The sequence below is a fragment of the Scomber japonicus genome, chromosome 13 (genome assembly GCF_027409825.1).
Source record: "Scomber japonicus isolate fScoJap1 chromosome 13, fScoJap1.pri, whole genome shotgun sequence".
In the NCBI taxonomy this organism is placed as follows: domain Eukaryota; kingdom Metazoa; phylum Chordata; class Actinopteri; order Scombriformes; family Scombridae; genus Scomber; species Scomber japonicus.
The window spans coordinates 19659080-19684195 of NC_070590.1; the positions used below are offsets into that span (position 1 = coordinate 19659080).

Consider the following 25116-nt stretch of genomic DNA (forward strand, 5'->3'; position numbering starts at 1 on the left):
ATGCGCTAAAAAGTCAAAATGTTCCACCAAAGTGAAATAATCTCATAAAATGTACAAGAAACAATACAAACATCAATTGTCGTACCTAAACGTGAATTATACAACTAACCTGCACTCAAACTCATCAGAGTTTGTGACGCTGATAGAAGTACATCATATATTAGATTTTATAGTAGTAAGACCTCTAAAAATACTGCAACACTATGTTAATCTCTTTACGTACGTTTAAACTGTACCAATACTTGTTTATAAGTAGTGAGGCAAAATGGTCAAAATATTGTCACGATAATGTGCATTTTCATACCAATGTTTCTATTTTAAAAGTACTCTGTCGTGTACATGTACATGTCCTGTATCGTTAGACTTGAAGTACCTCACCATCTGTTCAGAGGTTATTCGCTGTAATTCAGTGCCACCTGCTACATTTGAATGCATGTAAATACTTCTACACAAGCGCTAAAAGTCTGCTACATTCAAAACATATGAGGGTATTGAAACCTAAGGCCAACAGACAGTAAGATTTATCTGGTCGTTTCATGGAAAGAGTTCTTGAAAATTCGTCCCTGGCAAGACATGGCAGATTCAAGTATCTTTTCTTTTTTTAACAGCTATTGAATTTAAAAAACAGCATTTTAACCTAAAGCTGGTTAAACAGTTGAGATGGCAACATGTAAAAAAGAACAAAATCCTTTAATTCTGGTACCTTTGTTAAATTTGGTCATCACCACTGAATTTCTCCTTTCACTACAACAACTTTAGATTTTTATGTTGTTGTCACGTGTCCTGGTCCCTCATGTATTTTATTTGTATTTTGTTCTGTGCTGTAGCATGATTTTTATTGGATAGTGTCATTGTAACACTTCATTGCCCCTCCTGTAAATTACAACTGCAGCTGTTACCTTCATCATGTGCCAAACAAACCTTTGAACTACCAATTGTTGTTGCCAGTGACACTGACACCCATAAAAACTGGTTGAGGAGATTTATGGGACTTGCCAGCAGAGGAGATACAGGCTATAATAAACAAAAATTACTTTTTGCTTTGCCGTTTTGTAAAAGTATTTAATTTACTTAGCTGCTGCTGCATTCAGAGCATGAACATTTAAAATATAAATAAATTAATTAAACAGTAGTCTCAAAGGAAAAAAAGCTGCAGTGATGGGAAGCAACAGTCCGTAAAAGAACGAGACCCTTGTGTTCACTGCAGGGGATATTAACAGCTGATGTGCTTCAATGTGCATTATCTAAGTCTGTGAAGTAGTAAGAGGATGTACATGTGTTTGTAGACAATTAAAATACATGTAGTTGTGCAGCTGTGCATTATAGTGATTATGAGGAGCTGAGAGGAGCCTCTGAGCCTCTAAAAGTACAGTACTCTAGGTACTACTGATTATTGCTTTAATGCAATGGTGACAACACGTTATTAAAAAACAAAACATCATTAAAATATTAGACACTACATCATTAAAATTAACAAGGACAAAAAAATGTGTCTTGTAAATCACAATTTCTTAGTTTGTAACTTCCAAATAAACCTGCTGCTTCCATCTGCCATGCCATCATTTTTAATGATCAGTCACCCTGTTTGATACTTAAAGACTGACTGCTTTAAAATGCTGCATTGTAAGGAGAGAAAAAAAGTGTTGTTGATAAAATAAAGACTCCAGTGTGTTAGTGTGGTTGCATGTGTACAGTGTTGCCTTAGTGAATCTTACAGAGGTGCACAAAAACTCTCATAAGTAACACAACAACAGTCAATCTTTTTTTTTGGCTTCAGGAAAGAGAATGTGTGGTACATAGGTATGTACTCAGTATGTTGTCTGACAGGGTTAACCTTTGACCTTAAGGCCTCACATCTGCCCGAAGAAGATGGAGCAGAGCAGGAAGATGGCATAGAGGAACAGCAGACCCAGACCCAGCCGACGATTCAGCCTCCAGCGGTTCAGATGAACACTTATCACCTGAAAACAAGACATGGCAGTGAGGAACAGCCAAAAAGGTGCCTAAAAAACATTTTCCAAACCAAATTTCAGCTCTATAATTTTTTAGGCAGTATGGGAAACAGGAAAACAGAATATGATTTGTAAATCCTATTGTGTTTACAGCAGGCATAAAGTAGAGCCTGATGATGTTAATATTAAAGCATCCCTTAAAGTCCCTACATCCACCCACACAGGTGTTTCCACTTATTTTCCACACTGCAGGGTGGCTGTGGCTCAGGAGGTAGAGTGGGTCATCCACTAATCAGACGATTGGCAGTTCAAGCCCGGGCTCCTCCTGTCCTGTACAGTTATTTAATCAAACATGCTCTGTGAGCTGGATTCCCTTTCAAAGTAATACATGTTTGCATGCAGATTTGAATAAAATCAGTAGAGGGATAAAGGATACACGGTGCAGCTATAGTCCAAGATGTCTTAAACTGAATTGGATCCAACCAAGCTGACTCATTTCACACACTGACAAAAACCGACATTGAACAGACATCAAAACAACTAAAAAATCTGGTATGCTGTTTTCACTCACCGTCAGAAACACAGACGCCAGCAGCAGGATGACAGAATACACCAGTCCTTTATTGTTTATGTGGACCTACAAAAATAAAGCGTTTCAAATTTTTTTATGATGTTAAAATCTCTCTCTGTTTCAATAACTGGCTCTCTCACACACAAGGACACATTAGTAACCCAAACAAATCAGTAACAGAAGGAATAAGGGACAAAGTGTGTGCATACTGATGATCCGTAGTCCACCACAAGGCTACGCAAAGCCCAGGGAAAACCCAAACCCAGCAGGATGTCAAAGATATTGCTGCCTATGGAGTTAGACACCGCCATGTCCCCCATGCCTGAAAAGAGATGGAAAAAGTGACAGAGGAATGCACCACAAAGAGGAAACAGGTGAAAGATCTGGCAAATCAGGATTAAAAGTTTGAAACTTTTTACCTTGTCGAGCTACAATAAGACTTGCCATGCAGTCTGGCACACTGGTCCCTGCTGCCAGGAACGTTATGCCCATGATGTAATCTGGGATGTCTAGTGTGTAGCTGATGATGGTGACCTGACAGAAACATTAAGGCACAGCAGCTTGTAAATTACAACTGTATTTTTGTTGTAGACCAAAAACCACTTGAAGGATGAGTTTTTGTTTGCAGTTTGTTGTTGTTGTTTCAGAATTGAAATTGTTGAATCCCAACTGGAGTGATTCTACTTCCTTACCATCCACACCATGAGGTAGGAGAAGATGGCAATCCACAGGGTGGAAACCACAAAGGTGGCCATGAACCAGCGGTGCCAGCGTGGCTGAAGGCAGTTAGGCACAGTGCAGTAGAGCAGGAGGCCCAGAGGCCACGTGATCACCCACTTCACCCGCGCACAACATCCACCTGTGACGAGCAGGAAGTCAGATTCATGGAATTTGTCAAACCTCTGAATTATAGGTTGTTAAACTCAATAAACTCTATCATTCATACAACAAGTCAAAAGTTTGGACTCACTTTCACTCACTGGTACTGAACATTCTTGAAAAATTCACTTATTTGAGAATTTTAAATGAGTAAAATCAACGATATTTATAAAAACCAATGTCCATCACACATTAAAAAAAACTTTAATCTTACTTACATTGAGTCTGTTAACAGTTATCTGCTGGATCTTCCTCACCTGGTATGCGCACAGGACTGAAAATCCCATCTTCATCATCATCCTCTTCCTCTGGCTGGCACGACTCCGCCCCCAGCTTGTCTCCTGACTCCACATCCCCTATTCCTGGTCTCCCAGCTCCATTCTCCATACTGCAGGATCCCGTCCTCTTCAGACTGTTGCTGGTTGACCCCTCTCGTGACGCGTGCCCAGACTCACTGCCACGCTGGTTTTTCGAACTCTGAATCAGCCTCTGTCTCTGTGAGAGGAGAGCAAGGAGTCTTTTTTTGTGAGAGAGCCCCAAAGTCATGTGTGTCACAATGTGTCCTGTGTGTGTGAACTACCTCGCTGATGAGCATGCGTCCTGCCATGGAGAGCCTGGTGCGAGGGGAGAAGTGGGGGGTGATCATAATACGCAGGCCGGCCTCAGAGAAGGACAGTTTGTGGGGGTTGAGGATGAGAAGCTCATCCACCATGACGGCAGGAGGAGGGTCCTGACCATTGGCTTGACCTGTAGAAAAATAGTTTAGAGAAGACTAGACTTTTCAAGTTGGTCAAAATTTAAGAGGCCATGGTGATCAGCTTGAGTAGTAACATCTTCTGACCTTTGCTGAGAAGCACCATGGAGGTATTGCAAGCAGAGGTATCCTCTCCCGTCTTGTCTCTGTGATCTTCTGATCCGAGGTGGCATGGCCCAGTGGTTTTGAAGTGACGCATCACAAACGTCTTAATTTGGGAGTTGAACCTGCGACCAAACAGATGCCGTTATTGTGTTATATAAGTGTTTGTCAGAGTTCAGGTGTGTGGAGGTGTGATGACTAATCAGGGAGTTTGGTGTCTGGTGAACTTACTTCATGATTATAATATAGATCCCATACATGGTCATGAGGAGCAAAGACTCCCACCTGCAGAGCAAGCAGATCATTTAGATTCAGATTGACTGTACTGTAACTAAAATCCCATTCACAGTTTCTTAACACAGATAATATAGTAAATCAACCTTTAGTCTTTCTTTAATCATGACTTTTTTTTTAAACTGAGAATTAGCAAGTCAATGGAAAAATGTGTATTTATATGAAGACTAGTGGTTACACACTTGCCATTATCTGTAGGGACACACTATCAAACTCCTCTACTTATGATTGAACTAAAATGTAATATTATCTGCTTACTATGAACAACGAGCTCATTCATGAGCACATTTCTTTCTGCAAAGGTGAGAAATCTTTGGAGAGATACAATCTCTTTTGAGAGAGACAATAAATACTTGAGAACAATTTCCCTATACTTATAAACTACATAACCCTTTCAATGAAATGACTCACAAATTAAGTTACACAGCAGCTACTTTACTAAATTATTTAAAAAAACACTAATATACAAATGATTCACAACTACACACTGAAAAAACTATTTTCTATCAGATAAAGAATTGTCAAGAACTTAAGAACTACTAACTGAAGAACTATAAACTACAAATATGTACAATAAGCCATTAACAATAACACACCCACACTGTCCTACAAAAATTTGATTAGATGAGTTTAAGAATGTTTTTTTTCTCCCTGAACTTTACCTTTGATTGTTGCATATTTAGTCACAGATATCTAAAAATAATTCAGACATCTGAAATTTAAGCTGGAGTTCCTAACCCTAACCCTAAACCCTAACCCTCCTGCTTAGTTACATTAATGGACTTTTTCTTGAAAATACAGACAAGAGAACTGGTGAACAATTCACAACTGTAAGCTCTAGAAAATACTTCAATGCTTCATCGACTACCCCAATAAACACTCAAACTGCTGTTCCACTAAGCCTGGATACAGACTGGAAGACCACTCCGCTGCTGCGCATGTGCAGACTCATATCTCAGATATTCAGAGCATGCAGTGATTTGGCAAGTCAGCTGAAAACACAAATCTGCCAAACTGCATTGAGAAGAACAGTGGTGAGGTGAAATACAGCAGGACAGCCGTGGCTTGGCACACTGTGATTCAATAAACAGTCCTCCGTATATCACTGATGAATCCACCTTTACAGCTGACATTAAGTCTGTGAATAAATCTACAATTTCATTAAAACCACTGACAAATACAACAATAAAAAGCTGTTCCTTACAAAAGGCCTGAGGTCGACAGAATAGAAAAAAAATTCAGGACAGGCAGCTAAGAAGGTATTAAAGCGCTGAATGAGACTGTTAACAAGGAAAAGCGAAACAAAAGAAATTGATCTGAGCTTCAAATCCACTGCTCATGTGTGAAGTGGCTTCCACACCGTTACCAAATACAAGATGTTGACTGCCACTGATGACACACACCTCCTCAATGCTAATTAAACTAGTGAGAAGTAATTTTACAGCAGATTTCAAATTGAGCTGATCTCCCTCGTCACCTCTGCTGATTCTGAAGTGAGCTGAGGCTGACTGGAAATACACCTTCAAGTGTTTTGTTATTTCTCAAGTACAAACCAGAAACCTGCATCAATTTCAGTTCTGCAACCAGTGATTGTTGAACTCGTTGAACACCCTCATCCTCAAATAACAGTCATTTATGGAAGAGGTTGTGACACCAATCAGAGGGTTAGGGTTAGGGTTAGGGTTAGGGTTAAATGTGAGTCCATGTTAAGAGGAAAGTCAGTTCCTTTTCCATCTATTATAAACATATAGTCCACCTCCACTTTTTAATCTTAGATCTTCATCTTAAACAAACTTAACCCCCCCCCCCCCCCAAAAAAAATAAAAGGTTTATACAGTTAGTATCAAAGAAAACAATCAAAAATGAAAATATAATCTAACTTTCAACACCAACCATGGAATCGAGCAGTTCCTACAACAGCAATTATTCAAGGCAGAAGCTAAAAAGTAGCAATGTTATTCAAAGTATGTGGACTCACCAGACAACCACAGCATCATAGATAACCTAGAGAGAAAGAAGAGGACACACTTTTAAAAACATGATGTGAGTAAAAGACAGAGTAAAAGGTGAACACAGATGTCATTGATGAAGTACACATCTTACCATGATGAGAGTCAGTACAGCGAGGATGTAGTAAGTGGAATCCCTAAAAAGTGACCACCATGTCAGAATCACTGTCTGTGGAGAGGAGATAAAATGATGTTTAATCACTCATTGACAGGTGAATCTATTATGAGTTTAAAAAGAAAAGTTTTGCCACCTGGCCTGCAAAGATCCCACTCAGGCCGATAATGACCAGGATGTTGAAGACAGCAGAGCCAACGATCGTGCCAACTCCGACGTCTCCTTTAGTGATGAAGACACCTGAAGGTGGGAGACACAGGAAGGAGGAATGAAAGTCAAATACATCTATTCAGAATCTGTATTTGTTTGGTTTCAGATTAGATCAGCCTGTCATCTCCTATCGGCTTCTGTGGCTTTTTGTAAAGCCACTGAAATAACATGATAAGACCTAAAGATGAAGTGCATCTGTTATCTTCTGTTTGTATTTTCTTTTAGTTTTATTTAATAGTCTTGGTAGGCTCTGAAGTTCCTTTATTACAAACTGTATCCAGAATACTGATGAATTTGGGCTGATATTAAACTACCTACAATAATACTTTTAGATATCCTCTTCATTTGGATTGTTTATGTTGTAATGAATGTAATGAAAATTGAGAATGTGTTTATGTATGCAATTAAACTCTACTGACATCTACTGGATGATACTGGCACTGCAGCGGTTGGGAAGATATTTGAAGTTTCTCTGTTTAAAGAGGGGGAAAAAAGGACATGCCCTCTGTCACAGCTGGCACAGCTGTCTAGAATGACTGAGCTACTAACCGATAAGAGAGGTGAAAAGCTCTGGAGCAGAACTTCCTGCAGCCATAAATGTCGCCCCAGCCACATCTTCACTGAGGTGCAGGTTCTAAGAGAGAAGAAAAACACCCAAGAAGGCTATAAATGTATTGATATGACTAATAATCGATACAATCTAATTTTGATCTGTTGATCTGTTTTGATCAACAAGCAAGCTGGTGTTTTTCTCACCTCGGATATTTTCTCAAGAGAAGGAACAAAGTAGTCGTCACAGACAATGGCCAGAGCGTAGAACATGTAGATTGCCTAGAGAGTGAAATTGAGCACAGATGACAGAATGGACGAACATACACTGTCTTGCACTTTATGTAATAAATCTGTTGTGTAAGTGTTGGTTTGTAAAACATAATTACACAGTGCAGTGATACACGTCTGCTTATAATAATGTCAAATCTCAGCAGGATGACTCATGGATGTAAACAGAACCAAGAAAAACTATACAGAGTTGAGTTGATGTTGCATAAAATACTCACACAGAGCGCATGAAGAAACACGGCCCCTTTCTTTCTCTGCTCCTTAGTAAAGATGTCCTCTGGAAACTCGTGAATGGCTGCAGGAAGACAGACAACAGCTTTCGTGTCATGTGAGTTATTTTTCCCCCATCTTTTTCCATCCTTGAACAGACATGTTTTTACAAAATGTGCTAAAACAAACTGAAATATACAGACTATCTGTGAAATGAGACTTATGACAGTCTCACAAACTGGGAGGGATTTGTTCATATTTGACAACGGGGAATGTGAAATGTATCTCTTATATTTGTCTAAAGAGTTTCACTGTCTTTCATTATTTTATGAGAGGAAATGTATTGTAATGCTCTTTGTCTCATGTAGAACTGCAAAGCACCAGAACCTCTACTATCATCTTTCTTTACATCCAAACATTTGAAAAAAAAAACTAAAGACCAAGAGTCATTGGAGCCAGTGTTGTGTTCATCATACTGTGTGTCTCATTTCTATCAACATTTTGTGTTGTCATGTCGACAGTGTTTGTTGTGCACTGCAACAGGAAGTGAGGTGGAAGTGAAACTGGCAGCTGCTTCCTGTTCTTCCTCGACTGTCAGAAAAAAAACTGTTAATGACAGCTTAGCTTCCCCCTGTCCCTTTGACGTTACAAAAGAGAGCCTCAAGAGTGTGGTACAGCTCCAATTTACAACTCTGAACCGAGCTGGATGAATGTAAACTACTGGGGAGCATGGAGCTATTAATAGCTCCTCTGCTGTGTGACACAACAGCGGGTCGACAAGCACAAGCTATAAGCACAGTGCAGTCGTCACAATGCACAATGTTGCATGGAAACTGAACAACAGACTGCATGGATTAAGAGAGGGTCCCTTGTGATCAGAGATATGAGATCTGATATTTGACACTACCATGTCACCATGTGAGAGGAGGAGGCCAAATGGTCCCGAGGATGGGACAGTAATTTGGCTGTGTTGAGTTTGAAAATGTAAATGTTTGTGCAATTGTGTTTACACATTTGTGCCTGTGAAGGAGAGCAGAACTCCCTGTCTGCGTGCATGCTTACTGTGCCATAAACAGCATCTTGTGCATCCTCTCACTGTCAAGGTCTACAATGGAAGTGAGATTACAGGTTGCCGAGGTGCTCTGTCTCTTTTTTGCTCTCGTAGAGAAGTGAGCAGAAAGCCTATCTTCTTTGTGTGTGCCAGCTGTTGTTGCAGGACAGGCCTCATCCACTAAATCATCAAAGCTTAGTATTTAAACTTTCTGTCATCTTATTGCACGAGAGGGTGAGCCTGAACGTGAAGCTGCACAGTATGCGTCTTCTCAAGCGGCCTGTCACACTGATCAGCTCTTGGACATCTGTGTTCGCTCTGTGGCTTTATTTCTTTCGCCCTATTCTGCATCCTGTCTAACAGTCCTGGAAGACTTCCAGTCTGCTTTCCACCCCAAAACATAAACTCTCAGGTTATGCCGCCGGTGGAAACGCAAAGCTGCAACATGTAGCTCAGATGGATGCTTCGTAGAGTTGCTCTGGTAAAGGCAGTTGCTATGGCAACCCTCTCCCTGGGGGCAGCTTTTTTTTTCTTTTTTTTTTGATGGGTGGCAGTAGGAAGCCAAAGGCAAGGCAACTGCATGAACAGTGAGAAAGGGGGAGGTGAATATGTGTTTCCCATGGTTTTGGTTTATGAAAAATGAAAAAAGAGAAATGACAGCCGCTCTGGACCGTAATTCTAAAAATATTTATTTTTCCTTACAAACCCTCAGGAGAGGTCTGAGAGAGTGAGGGAGGGGGGGAGAACGGCACAGAGACACATGGAGAAAGGGAGACACAAACAGCGTACTGGTTTACTGAAGGCTGCTGGACAGGAATGTGCTTTGCCAAGACTCTTGTGCCATGGTTTCACAACACAAACCACAAGCTGGAACACCCGGGTTAAAGATGGTCGCACATCTGCAACTTACCAAATCAGGGATTTGAGGCAGATGTATCATTGGTTGGATAAATCAGTAGTTTTGTAATCAGAGGTCGTGTAGTGAGCCTCTCTGAGTTTAGGAGAGATTTGAGTTGCAGTTTTGATGTGTCATTACTCTGACAATACAAGCACCTCGTACATCACGTCTCTCTGTGCTTGGTGTCTTTTTACTGTCAGATCACAAACTGCCCCCTCAACTCCTTCACCTCTGATCCAGTTCTGACTGTCGTGTCTTCACAGCAGCTCACATGTCTTTGTTTCATTCCTTCACCATCTGAAGTACTCTTAAAGAGATAATCCACAAGTGTGAATAGCACCATATATTTCTTCGACCTTCTCACATTTACAGCACACAAACTGCTGCTGTTACATCTGTAAAAACATAAATTCATTCATGTGCAGCAGGGTGCAGACAGATGTTAACCACAGCCAAGCTTTATGAACTGGCTGAATAACAAATAGATGCTATACATGACTAATAAAACATTTCATTTAATAAGAGGAGATCCTTAATTATGACTTTAATGAGAACACCTTTTTTTATTTTTTTAAATAATAAGTGAGGCTATACTTTGGCAAAGCCTTGAGCTAAATGCTAACATTGGCATACTAACAGGCTCATCATAAAAATGCTAAATATTAACAATGTCATTTTTACTTTGAATTGGATCATATCAAAGAACTGGACATACAAAATTTTTTACCCGATAATACCACCGGAGGGAACATCAGTGGACAGTATCCCCTCAGGATACAATTTATCCTGAGGGGGGTATGTATGCACCAATTTTTTCCCCATCCAACAGTTAATGAAACATTTCACTCAACGCCATGAGAGCTCATGGTGGAAATGGAGGAAAATGTGTCTACCAATCCATCACATAGATGTTGAGATATTTCACTGGATAAGGGACAACTTTGACTGGCTGGTGGTGCTAAAGGAAGGTGGCCAATGGGAATAGAACTCATCCTCTGGAAACCATGAATACACACATTTCATGGGGATCCAACCAATACACGTCACGATGTATCACTAAGGCCAAGTCCACACGTACCAAAACGATCTTTTCCCCCTCCGTTTTCCCTGGCATCGTTTCAAGAATATTTGCGTACAAACGGATCTGTCTCAACACGACTCAACACGCTACTTCATATTCCAGGCCTATAGGCGGCGCAAAATCTAACATCCTCAATCAGTCTTTTCCGTTTAGGTGTGATTGTGTCATTTTAACGGAGTTACACAGACTCCAACAGGCAGCACTCGGTTTGCTAACACAAACACAATAGTTATTCCATTACAGCTGTTTCCCCGCTGTATGTTCAAACACACGGTGCGTTCAAGGGCCCGTTGTGCGTTCAAAGACTGTGTGTTTAGGGCCCGTGATCGTCTACCAAAACCGTCGGGGGGAATGCGCGCAGCCTATTAAAGCCTTGGATGTACATCCATGGTTGATTCTGTATCTGTTGACTGTATGTTATCACAGTGGAAGGCTAAGCTCGAGGGGTGTGGCGATGACATCATCGAAACGCAGGTATGCGTTTTCACCATCCAAACGAACACTCAACTCAAGGGCTGCGTTTGCGAATTTTTTCACCCTGGGACCAGGTTTCAGAAAGCTTCGTTTTCAGGCAATGCGTTTACAGTATTCGTTTGGATGATCGGCCAAAACGATGCAAAACATCTGCGTTTAAACCAAAAAGCGTCTCCGTGTGGATGGCCCCTAATAACCGACCTACTAAGGGTGCTAAAGGAAAAGTCAGGGATCAAAGTTATTAAGGTTCATCCTCTGGGGACCTAGCCTGGGTAAACCCATGCTCTCTTTCCAGCGAGATTCTACTTCGCTCAGAAAGTTAGCATGGCCATGACAACATTTTCGCCTGAGATAGGGAACCAATCACAGACGGGGAGGCGGGCTCAAGGTGATGATGACCATAGAGCGACTCTGTTTCCATCCAGTATGGCGGCCAAGGAGGTGCAGCAACCGTTCAAAGCAGCAGTAGATTGTGTGCTAAATATATTGGAAGGCAAGTTCATTTTGAAAATAGAACAAAAACTTGCGCTGAATGATTTTTACTTCATAAAAAGGAAGTGTTCGCTCTGCTCCCTACAGGCTCTGAATATGTCATCATCTATCGGTGATATGATTGGCTGTAAGTTTGTCCAGTAGTGTAGAGAAGCATTTGATCGACATTTGTTGAACCCGCTTCAAATACGAGGAAATGAACGGCTCCTCGCCAGACCCTACCTCAATCTCATATCAATCCAATAGTTGTTGAGATATTGCAGCCTGAACCGATGTCATGGTTAAAAAGAGATCACTTACTTTCACAAAATCCTGTGGTTATTTCTTTCAAACGCCAGAAGAAGCAAAACTTTAATCTCCCGTAGTTAAAATGAAATGTTAAGTGGGGTGACATGACTAGTATTGCAACACTTTGTCTTTGTAATATGTACATTTAATGTTGATTGGGGAAGACCTTTTTGGAAAATAATGTAAAATCTGTGTTAAAAGTGTTAAAGGTGCTTTAGTATGGGTGCTCCTGAAGAAGAGCAGTGTTAAATTACAACAGAAACTAACTCAGCGAGGGAAAAAATACACTCAACAACAATATTACATATTAACTCTGGAGCACCATAAAAGCCAGGAGGCACATGTTAAATGAGACACTGTTTGTCAAGTAGCAACATGTAAATTTGCTCTAATGCATCCGCTTTTAGTCATTACACACTAAGTGTCTGCTATATAAAACTTTCTTAGTTTTCAGTGGAGTCCACATTTATGACAAATATAAAACACTGTTTCCTGTTTCAACAATTTGAACACTTTCTCCTTAACTGAAATCCGTTTCGGTTGCCCTGTTGTGGTGAGTACAAATCTTTTCTGGTGCATGTATTTTAACAGACTCCAGATTAATAAAGCCTGTGAAGCAGATCTTCGAGTATATTTGCAATACCGAGCAAATTCTTCACAAGCATTAGAAGTGAAATTCCCACTAAGTGAAAACAGCAGTGATGTGAGGAGCTGAGCTCTCAATCTGAGTCAATCTGCTGCAAGAGGTTTTAGACTGTAGCTGAATGACAGGCGGTGGGCGGTGCAGAATAATCTTATCGATCAGAAAGTCAGCAGGGTGTCCTGGAGTCATGCTACGGTATCGATTGGCACACAGAGTAAAGTCATACCATGCCCCGACCAAACCAACATTGGTGTATCACGCACACACGCACACTAAGACCAACAGCAACAAGCCTGCATTTTTCATGAGAAAATCAAAAAATAAATATTTCATCCAGGTGTGTAATGTTAATTCAATTATGCATTTTGTTCTTTGATTTCACTTTCCTTTGAGGCAGTTTGAATACAGGCGCCGATGAAACAACAGCAGGGCTTCAAACCACACCAACCACCTCGCCTATCAATAAAGACACTAAACAACATGTTATACTGTTGTGACGGAAGTGGACAAAAAAACTTCTGGGGATGTAGCTCAATTGGAAACAGTTAAGCATCTTTCTTTTAATGACAATTTAAAGTTTTAAGAGGAACTTTTTAGAAACCTCACACTCAGAGCCTTAAGCTATGCCTTTTATTCCTAAATGTTGATTTTTGTGAACACAGTACATGCCTTACAGAAAAAACAAAAAGGAGAGAACAGTACTAAATTTTCCAAAACTTCAGATGACAGATGACTACAAATGGTGGTTGCTTTTGCGGCTGTTTGCCTTGTGTTGCATCCATAATCTGCTTGCCCTGATGAAGGTTCAGGTTTCTTCATTTGAAGAAAATTTCAGTTGGATTATCTGCCAGCCTCTCTTTCTCAATGCTTCCCAAAAAAACCCTGAAAACACTACTGTGGAAAAATACTATTCTCAGCTGACTGTCGCTTGCCAAAATAAACAACATAACAAGCCTCGACAACACACACAGTATGAGCCGTTCACTTAATTTACATCATTTGGATTCATTCGCCTCCCTTCTCCTCACAAGATCTATTTTTAGTTCTTGGCTTTGCACTTTTAATGCTTGAAAGACAGAATTGTCTGGGTTTCGAAATTTAGCATTCAGTTGCCTAGCAACAACGGTTTTAGCAGCTTGTCAGCTGAAGTCGGATCACACCGTCTCCATCTTGTTAAGCAGTGGAGGGATGAAAAGAAAGAAAGAGAGCCTGGTGTTGGACGTTACTGTGCAATCCCCATGATAATATCCCCCTAGGTCCAGTACAGGCGTTTTAATCACACTACAGATTATGCAATAACTGTCAGGCAGTCTGCTGAGGAAGAGGCGGCAACCTGAGCCTGGATCCATGCTCACTGGTGTGTCTTATAGTACCTGTCCAGCCTTTTTTAGGCTGATTGTCTCCAGTGCATTACCATGGTGAAGCATCTACCTGCAGAACGTTTGTGTCTTTGTAAGAGATAATGAGGGAGGGTTAGGGTTAGTCGTTTGCAACCAGAAACTCAATTAAGGTTAAGTGTGTTATCAGATAGCAAAACACAAATGTGCTGTGCAGAGCAAATGAAGCACTGATAGACAGAGTCATTAATTTCTCTCTTAAGTGTGAAAAACACACCTCTAATTTAAGAGGTAGGGTGGTGGACAACTATGTGGTAATGTGCCTGTAAGTGTGAATTTACTCAAAGCGCCAAATTAAATACAGTTTGATCATTTTCATACAACTATCAATATAGAAGCTTTTTAAAAATAAAACCAATATATTATTTGCAGAGTCACCAAGCTGTGGTTTTAACGTTCCACATAAGAATATTAGTATCTAAAATAATTATTGAAAAGAAAATGTTGATCAAATGTAAAACTACAATAATAGCTGTTTTTTTTTAATGCAGGGCAGGGTAATATATCGAAATTATATCGATATCATGATATAAAACTGGATATTGTCTTAGATTTTGGATAGAATATCGCAGAATATTGTGATATGGCATGACTTTTGTCTTTTCCTGGTTTAAAAGGCTTGAATACACAAAAGTGATGTAATTTTCTGATTTTTATTTATCAAAAATCTCACCGTGTAAATATTTTGTGAAAGCATCAATAGTCATTTTGACAATAGTGCTGTAATTCCCATATTGAGATATTTGGTAAAAAATATTGTGGTATTTGATTTTGTCTATATCGTCCAGCTCTAGTTTTATTCATTAAACAAGAGTGTCTGTTTTAAGTTGATGCTACACCCTTATAATAAATTTACAGTATGTCTTAATTCAGTGAGTATTTAATGAAATTATTTTACATCAAATCTTACATTAGGGCTGTAATTAACAATTAACAATTTTAATTATTTTCATAATCAATTCATTATGAATCGTTTTATTTAATGTCAGAAAATTATACAAAAATAACCCTAACCCAGTGAGTTTTACTGCATATTGTATTGCCACACACACACATCCTTGGCAGCCGATGACAGGTAGACCTGTTTCACTCAAATCCATCCAAATTTTAAAAGCTAAAAATTATTCATTGTGCATGTATCTTTTTTATGGTGCACACCCTCAATGGTGAGAGTCCACCCCTCAGCAGAGTACACTTTAGGCCTGACTGTTTGCATGATATTTTATTAGCATAACTTGATTTGCATAATTTTCTTTGACAATAACACTGAAATTCAGTACTCAAGCTTCAACATTACAGGAACAAAGAAGTGTGCAGTTTACACACCACTCAAAATGTCATCCTACATTAATATTAGCACAGCCATCGAGGTATTCTGTTGTAAGACTAAAGATTGTTCATTTTTCAGCCGTACTATTTTATCTAGTTCATGCTCCTCCCCCACACATAACAATAACAATATTTCCTCTTTGATGTGAATTTTTAATAATAAAACTGTCAGCTGTGATGAATGCAGCTCATGTCAGCCAGACAGCTAATCAGCTTGGGAACCAGAGAAACAGAGGTCTGATTATGGTTGTCGATTGGCTGTATCTCAGTAATCATTTCATGAAGAGCAGTTTGAATCTGCCTAAACTATTCAGGGCTCAACCAGACTTCTACAGGAAGGAAAGGAACTCGGCATCTGCTACCTTAGAAAATCTAATCTGACTTTCATTCTGGCAACGTCCTCATATACACTTCGTCTGTCTCCTTTAATCCTTCACAGCACAAGCTTGACACTGGTAACACACTCCTGACAACTAACACTGCTTAGTCCACATGACCTTTCAGTTCACCTGCAGGGGAGAGGCACAGCTCTCTAGTACACTCCACCTTCCTTGTTGACCTGCACACACCACACACATGCACAAATACACACGTGGAAGAAAAATGACATCTCTGAATTAGGGATGAGAACTGAGAACCAGTTCTAGTTAAGAACCGATTTCAAATTGTGTGATCCATTGGACTCATATGCCTCCGAGCTTATCAATTCCTTTTATTGATGCAGGCACATTTGTGACAGTTTCACACTGTAAAACAATGATGTTGAACTCATGCAGTGCTGGAAACCTGCAACAAGAAGGTGTCATGGCAGAGAGACAGAAACAATCCAAAGCGTGGCTTCATTCCACAAATAAAGATGACAACAGTGCAAGGTGTACTGTCTGTAAAATGATTATTTCAAGTAAGGGTGCAAACACCATTAATATGCTGAAACATCTTTCTACACAACATGGGCATAAATTCCAGGTATACTGTGTATTTGACACTCTACGCATGAGGCTTTACAACCAAACTACGTTTTTTCCACATGGAAAATTAACCAGGTATCAATAAGACTTGGTCTGATAAGCAGAATTGATAACAGCATTGGTATAATAAAATCGTATCAGTTTCCATCCCTGCACTGATCAATTACTGCATCTGAAATGACTCCCTGTGCTTTCACAATACTAGGTGGTCAAATGAAAATGTTTACCAGTACAATGCAGCCATTGAGGTCAGGTGTGTATAATTCCAAATACTGAATTAAGTGTGGGCAATACAACAATATACTGTACACCATATGACTGTAATAAGTGAGTTTATATCAGTTTTGATTGTGATTCAACTGTTTTACTCATTACGTTTCTCTAAAGTTTTTAAAATATCATAAAACATATCGATATTGTGATAAAATATGAATCCATCCATTATGATAGAAGATATTCTCCATGTTACCCACCCCGAACCTGAATGATAAGTACACATAGCAGACAGTTTGGGAGAGTGTACTGGTCTGTCCTGGAGCAACATGCATCCAGGTAGAGAGGAGTGACTCACCTGCTCGGGGCTGATCCAGGGGCTGATCCAGGCTCTGGTTGTCCGACTTCTCCTGCATCAGCCTGCGTGTCCATCGCAGCGTCCCGCCATTCACGCCTGACAGAGACCCAGAAGACTCTGTCTCTGTTCCAAAACAGCAACAGAGTCATTGTAACAAAAACAACCAGCGAAACCTCACACACTTACACAACAGAACTCAACCCCTATGCTTTGATTTAGGACTGAGATTAACAGTGTTTTCATAATGAATGTGTGGATTATTTTTCAGAACTGATCATTAATCACGTTGATAATCGATTAAATCGTTTCAGTTATTAAGCAAAGATGCAAAATGTTTGTAAGTTCCAGCTTCTCAGTTGCGAGGATGTACTGCTTTTCTTTTTTCTAACATGAAAGTAAACTGACAAATGAAAATGTATTAATCAAGGAATAAGTGGTAGGTTAATCAATGATGAAAATAATCAGATGCAGCATTAATATAATACAATGTAACAAAATAATGAAAAATGCTTTTGTTTGTCAACCTTTCTCAGGTTGACATCTTAAAACTACTTATTTATTTATTCAATAAACAAAGACAAAAAAACAGAGAAGCAGCAAATTCTTAAATTGAATTGTTTGGTTTTCCAAAGAACCAAACAATTCATTTGGTATTTTATTAGTTTGGGTGTTAAATCTATGTACACTCACTCACCCTAGTGATTGTGTGCAGAGCTATTCTTGTATCAAGAAAGGATTGATAGACTTCAGTTTCATTTTTGTGGCTGTGTGAGATAGCAACAAGTTCAGTGCTGCAGTCAGCTGTCCTGAGTCATCATCAGCACTCAAATCCTGGTTTATATTACAGCTCTATGTTCCGATTCTCAACAGCTAATCTCTGTTTTTACAACTTTACTGAGGCAGCCCGTCAGATAGATCTGTCTTATCATCTCTCCATGATGAGGTCGCAAAAAATATATAGATATCCTTCACTTCCACCCACAGAGATCTTTCCACTAAAGGCTGGATACGATAGAGGCAGTTATAACACTCTGTACCACACACTGTCCTCTTATTTACGAGGCAGCTCAGTCCCTGTGTCTGATGCATTTCGTGATTACCAGGCACTGTAGTGTCTCTTTGTACCTTGCAGCTCAATGAGATCATGCATTTCACGAGGGCAGCGGTCGTGGCTGAGAGGAGAGGTGAAGGCTTTCATGTTGAGGCATCAAGAGGAGCTCGACTCGTATGAAATTCAAATAGGCTCCTGCTACAGATGGCTCTGCACCATTTTCACACTTATAACTGGGTCTCCAACACCTAAACCGCATCCTGTCTGGTTAGAAAATGGAGAGATGAAAAATGGAACACTGCAATGCATATTTGAGATTTTAAATTGAGAAAATCCTGATGTGGTTTATTGATGAGTTGATTGACAAAAAAATGATATTAAACAGTCTCTGGTTCCAGCTTCTCTGATGTACAGATATGCTGTTTTGGCATTTTGGGCTGTTTGTTAGACAACACAGTCAATTTTGCTATTTCATAGACTAAATACCAACAATTAAAAACATGCAACAAATTAGCCTTTAATGAAAATATTACTATATATGCAGTCCTAATAATGACTACTATATGCAGTCCTAATAATGACAAAACAAAGGCTTCCAGCAGGAAGTTGAAACCTCAATGATGAGCTGCTCTGACTGTTATATCAAAATTAACATAAACATAGACTGTATAATACATATATATATATATATATTATTTATTTATCTACTTCAGTTATTCCCCATTCTTGTATTGCTAAATTTAAGATGGTTACAAGAACAAGGCTGCCTTATTCCCTATAGGAAGCAGGTTTGAGTACGCTGATCTTAACCCTAAACAGGATTCTGCTGAATAGCTGATGTGATAAGCTACCCAGTTCTGGTCTTGTGATCAACTTAGTTAATAGACAACAGCCTAAATAAAATCCACACTTATGAAATAAATGGCATTCATTCTGTTCTTTTTCCTTAATTTCCTTAACATGTATTATTTTGTATGATTGTAGAGGAGGTGGTCTTTGTTTCAGGCTGTTAAAAATTGGACATAAAGTTCACAACCTCACACACTTTCCAAGCACGAAGCAACACTGTCTTCACTCTGACCCTGACCTTTACCCTAAAAGTTTATCATTTTTGTGCTCTGTGGTGTTTAAGCTGACTTTACTGCTCCAGAGATTGTTGCTGCAGATAAGACTGCCTGCTAAATGGCTAGAATGTAAATATAAAGGCAAGAGGTTACAGAAGGATCAGTGAGCAGAGAGAGAGTGGACGCTGATGAATTATGAAATGCGACATTTGTATGGAAATACCTTAATCTTGCTGCCATATTCCTCAAAGTAAACATGCTGGTTGAAAGTAGAAAGGAACGTGTAAATACCACGATGTGAAGTGAAAATAACACAATTCATTTTAATCATAAATCACACATCAGTATAACCAAACCTCTAAGCTCAAGCTATAGCTCAAGAATTGTTTTGTCTTCTAGATGAAAGTAAAGTCAGAATCCCATAAAGTCATCTTGCTGAACATGGACCAAGTGCTGCAAATCATTACAGTAAAAAATACAATTAGATTTTTATAGGGACTGAAAGAAAAGTCAGATACCATTTACTTTCATATGTTCCTCTGAGGGAGGACAGGCCACCGTTGCCACAGAAACAAACAGAAACTAGACATTTGAACCTGTCAATCACACATTGACTGGACAGACTGGCTTCCTTTGGTCTCACCCTAAACAGGTTCATTGCCTCAACAGGGCCAGACTACAGTCTGTGGTAGTAAATGTCTCTGACTGTGAAATCCTAAATAGTGGCAATGAGCAAGGCTGCAACTAAAACATCTTCAGATAATACTTATAAAAATAATATTTGTATTCCGGCCTAACACTTGAAGCTCTGTTCTCACGCAGATAACAACGCAGTCCTCCGGATCTCCAGTCTGACATTCAGACTGAACATTTTCCAGTGTCATGTTGCAGTAAACACATGCTGAAGAGCTGATCAGCTTCTGATTTGACCTTTAATGCGATCCAAACCACAGTTACATAATGAACACAGACAATACTAAGTTTAAAGTTTTAAAAAATCCTAGGGAGGAGCATTATCATCCTGTCATGACTGCAATTAGAGAACAAATGTTTTTCTATAAAGACGTAAATGAATTTCCGATGTTTAAAATGAAAGGCTTGTTCTTCCTGTACCACTGTGTAATGATGGCATCTCTTGATCCAGATGCCTTTTTTGCTGTATGTGACAATTTGCCTTTTTCAGAGAAACCACTAGACTCAGCTTTATTGCTTTTTTCATTTTACAATATCAATAATGATACCTTAACATTGTGTGCATACCAGTAGCTACACAATTCTGCTCCTTTCCTCTTTAAAGCCACAAAGTGTATAAATTGAATTTAACATCAACGTTTTATCAATTATTCTGATAATATGAGGTTTGGCTAGTGGTGTAGTACATCTACAAGTAGTGAATTTAAAGTTGCTTTAATCAATGTTTTTATATCAACAATGGATAACATGTCTACTTGTATGTACTTGAAAGGTGTTTTTGTTTGACTCTCACTGATCTCTGGTCTCTTCAGCCTTGTTTTCTGTGGTAACATGCAGCACTTCTCAGTCCATGCTCTGATAAACTGACTGTACGCTATCGGCCAACTGAAGTTTTATCCTTATAAAAAGGTGAAAATATGTCAGTACTGTATTTACAACTTGTCTCCACTGGCCCAAGCAGCCAAAAAATCAATTATTCCTAAATATGCAGCAAACATTGTGTCTCGTAACATGACAAATTGTTTACAATTTTCAGTGTATCAAGTAAGGCTACAACGAACTATTACTTTCATTATTGATGATCGATTGTTTGGATACCATCAAATTGCCTGTTTTGTTCAACCATCTGTCCAAAATCCAACCATATTCAATTTACTATCACACAACACCAAGAATAGCAGCAAATCCTCACAAATAACATCACGTTTGGCATTTTCCACTATAAGAATGACTTAAACATTTAATCGATCATCAAAATAGCTGTTTTTCTGTTGACTGACCGATCGATTAATCGCCTAGTTATTTCAGCTCTACTATCCAGCGTGCTGTTAGACAAAGTCATGACATTGAACACAGCCAGGATTTAGGTGCCAGCTGTTATAATCAACAAACTGCTGCTAAGTTTTCCAAATGTTTTGACAGGGAAGAGGGACAGCCATTTTAGAGATTAAATGTTGGCTATTGAGGCTAGAAATGTTAAATTAAGCCCTGAAAGCCGACATATCCAAGTGTGGAGAAAGGTTGGTCATTCAGAAGAACAAATTCAATTCATTTATCTTGTTTTCTTCATGCTGCTGTCTGGAGTGATGTTTCTTGTACAGCTTCATCATATTCTTTCATCAATTTGTAGTGCTGAATAATACCTTTACATTTTTTGTTTTAAAAGTTATTTTTCTGATCTCAAATCTAGTGTTTGGCCAGAATCAGACCCACACTCATACAGAGAATTCAATGAGCACATCCATAAATGGTTATACAAGCTGCGTTATTCAAGATGCTACACACTATGTGAAACATTTTCACAAGTATTGTGAGAGTAACCTGCCTGTCGCTCTTACAAACAGCAGACCGCATGCTTTGCCCTTTTATATGGTTTAAGTGGCCTTGGTCCTGGTTCAAAAAACCTCTTCTGGTTGATGGCACACTCATAATTTAAAGGTGAAGTATAAATATTAATGACACTGCTCATTCAACAGGACACCCTTCCATGATGGACGGCACGCAATATCAGGATGAGACCAAATGTAAATCAAACACTCCTGATAGAACAAATCCAAAGTTCACTCATTCCCATCTTTGTAAAGCACACAGGACTGCAGAGAAGTGCGGCGCTGAAGCTGCCGACAAGTGTTTGTGACAGTGTCTGTTGGAATCAGCAAAGGTGATGAGAGGATAATGAGCTGCAGGAGGGGAGGTGACACTTTTAGGTGTGCTACTGACAGATGACACATTAAGGCCTTTGACTCAGACTTCACTTATTTGCTTGTGAATCTGTGACAATAAATGACTTCATTGTGGCGATTAATGGATACTAATGTGACCAGGAGCAGTACATAATGTTACAGAGGTTGTCCATTTTAAGGAGAAAGAAATGTAGATAGAAGGAGAGGTGGGTACATGAATTGTAATGAAATCCAATGATTTTAGATGTATCGTATCTACTGTGTCATTTTTTTAAACTTGATTTTAACACAAAAACTGATAGGGCAAAGAGCCCATGGAGAAATCAGAAAATCTGAAATATGTCAATCATAAATGCAGTGAAAATACAGTAAATAATCCAAAATAAGTACAATTAATCAATCTATTATTAATCTACAAGAATGTATTTAAAACCAATTCTTACAGTGACAGCCAGGGAAAAGACAGAAATTGAACATGGAGTACACCTATTTAGGAAAAATAATCCATCAATATACCAAAGAATACATTTCTTCTCAGATAAGAATTAAATGTCTAATGAATACCTGGATCTTCATTAACTGATAGTTTATCTCCATTGATTGGATTTATGCCAAATGTGTATGGTGTAATCATCAATCTATCATCTGCCTGCAGTGTGAATCATGACTCAAGGCACAGACGCTGGGAAAGGTTAGTAGACATGTTGGGAAATAATAAACAAAAATTTCAATATTTAAAGCAGTGCTTCAGCTGTCTGATGTGCAGACAAAAGCTTTGGTTTAACAACAACACATTCCTGGTCAGCAATGAAAACTGGACTTTCAACTTTTGCACCTGTTTTCTTTCTTGTTTAGATTATTACTTGTCATTTCTTCTTGAGTACATTTTAATGAACAGTGTGGTGCCTATCTACTGTAATATTACTGGTCACACCTCTACACCACTGTTTTTTATTCATATGAAGATTTTTACATACACAGAGAAGAAGCATGAGTGAGGACAAAGCACTACATGTGAATACATCGATACATGTGCATTCTCTATTGTCTTTGTTTAGAGCAGTAATGTTGGAATATATCTGTTTTAGATTGTGTGTGGGTAAAGTGTTCCTTACATTTATTAGTGTTTGGTGTTTAAAGGGTTAGGTTTTTATTATTATCATTATTCATTTCCCATTATATATCTAAGAATATCCAAAGGATTATAATAGCTGTGCATGCATGCAGACGCGCCCAGCCTGTGTGTCTATATTAAGGTCTCACCTGGTGCCTGGATGACCTGTGCGAGCCACAGGACTGCGACCAGCCCAACTCCACAGCAGCAGAACCGCTGGAAGGGCCGCCGGTGCCTTGCTGCTGCTCTCATTCCTCAGCCGGCCGCATATCCACGAAAAACATCTGTTGCTCTCTTTCTGACACTTGTTTCCCCGACTTTCTCTGCACGCAGCTCCGAATAAACCACCAGCACCACCACTATGTACCTCCAGCAGCAACAGAAGCAAGCCACTTCTCTGCCAAGTTGAACACTGTCAAAAAAACCCACAATAAATCCCCGCCTGGTTTTCCCCCTCCAGACTTCAGAGCAGACGCTGCGCTGCGTCACTCCGCCAAACTTCCAGGTCGCACATAGCGAGTAAAAAAGCTCTCTGCGTTCATGTGTGCAGTCTAAAAGGTCGACAGCAGACCCCACAGTGAGGAGCAGCAACAGGAGGCGACATGCTCTAAGCTCTGTGTGGCGTTCCCTTACTCCCTCTCTCTCTCCTCTCCTCTCACACCGTGTGTTTCCCTGCGTGGCCACCAGGCGGCGACACATTCGGGGCTCCTACTTCACATGAAACGTGTGTGACATATTTTTGAACTTGTGGACCCCTGCCGAGCTGCTAACGATATACTCACCCCCAAATATTAATGGATAGTTTCACTGTCTTAAAACAACAGTCAGGTGACCAAATGACCATCAAAACATGTTTTTCTGGTTAATCATTCCTCCTAACCCTAACAATTAAAGTTTATCTGAAGATAACTTAAACACACTTATAAAGACTCAGATTTGACTCATTCATATTAGTGCCAAATAACCCCCCCCCCCCCCCCCCCCCCCAGAAGGAATGATTACTGCAAGAATTACATGTTTCAATATTTATTCCAGGTTATTGCTGTAAAACAGACTTGAAATATTGACTGTTCTTCACATATTAAATACAGAACAAAGGTTGGACACATTAAAAACAGCACCTGTTGGTCCCACAGAGTCCCAGCATTGCAGCACATTTTCCATCTCTGTACTCTGCCCTGACCTGATTACCTCTTGATTAGCTGAGCACACCTGATGCAGTTTATCAGGCATGAACAGAGCAGGCACATATATAAAATATACAGTGCTGAGGCTCAGAGTGGGCACCACTACATGCATTAAATGATTCCCAATAGTAATCAATAGGCTACCACATGCAGTAAGTAAATTGGTAGTTTTGTGCTGTACATGCACATAGTTTGTTGACAGATTTTCAAAGAACAATCAAGGCAGCAGAGGCCAAGATATCCTGACCTTTAGTCTCATATATGAGTCAAACTTTGCCCTCATCACCACATCTTTAAAACTCCACTATTTTTATAAGTGTCCGCACTCGAGACAAACCTGATGACAACACTTGTTTTTCAGATTTTACAGAGCTCCTCCAGAGCCACAGAACACTGTACAACAGTTTTGACAGACTGAGCAGCACTCCCCGTGATGAGTAAACTCATTGTATAATCATGACCCTTTAAAGGTACTCTGTACAGATTTCATGGATACAAACAAAGTTATTTTTACATTCAGTGTTTCTTTCCAGAGAGCACCGTGTGTTTGTGTTAGGCCTAACAAACGTGTCAAATGCATTTCTTTTCTTTGTGTGTTTGTGTATCTCTTGATTTTGGTGTCAAGCTGCTGTATACAATTGTCCTTACCGGCATAACAAGTTATACTGAATTGAATTGAATTGAATTTCTTTCCTA

General features: G+C 39.5%; 1 protein-coding gene across 1 annotated transcript; it reads right to left on the reverse strand.

The window, feature by feature from the left end:
- Window positions 1–660: 660 nt before the first annotated feature.
- On the reverse strand, window positions 661–23642 carry LOC128371213 (sodium/potassium/calcium exchanger 3-like). The gene is made up of 17 exons (XM_053331472.1): window positions 23383–23642; window positions 17129–17251; window positions 7945–8021; window positions 7643–7717; window positions 7436–7520; window positions 6813–6916; window positions 6656–6730; window positions 6531–6556; window positions 4490–4543; window positions 4244–4383; window positions 3983–4149; window positions 3660–3897; window positions 3216–3382; window positions 2943–3057; window positions 2733–2845; window positions 2524–2589; window positions 661–1961 (listed from the first exon to the last, which is right to left on the reverse strand). Exons 1-17 carry the CDS (start codon window positions 23483–23485, stop codon window positions 1851–1853), a joined length of 1839 nt encoding a protein of 612 aa, XP_053187447.1. The 5' UTR covers window positions 23486–23642; the 3' UTR covers window positions 661–1850.
- Between the last annotated feature and the right edge of the window lie 1474 nt (window positions 23643–25116).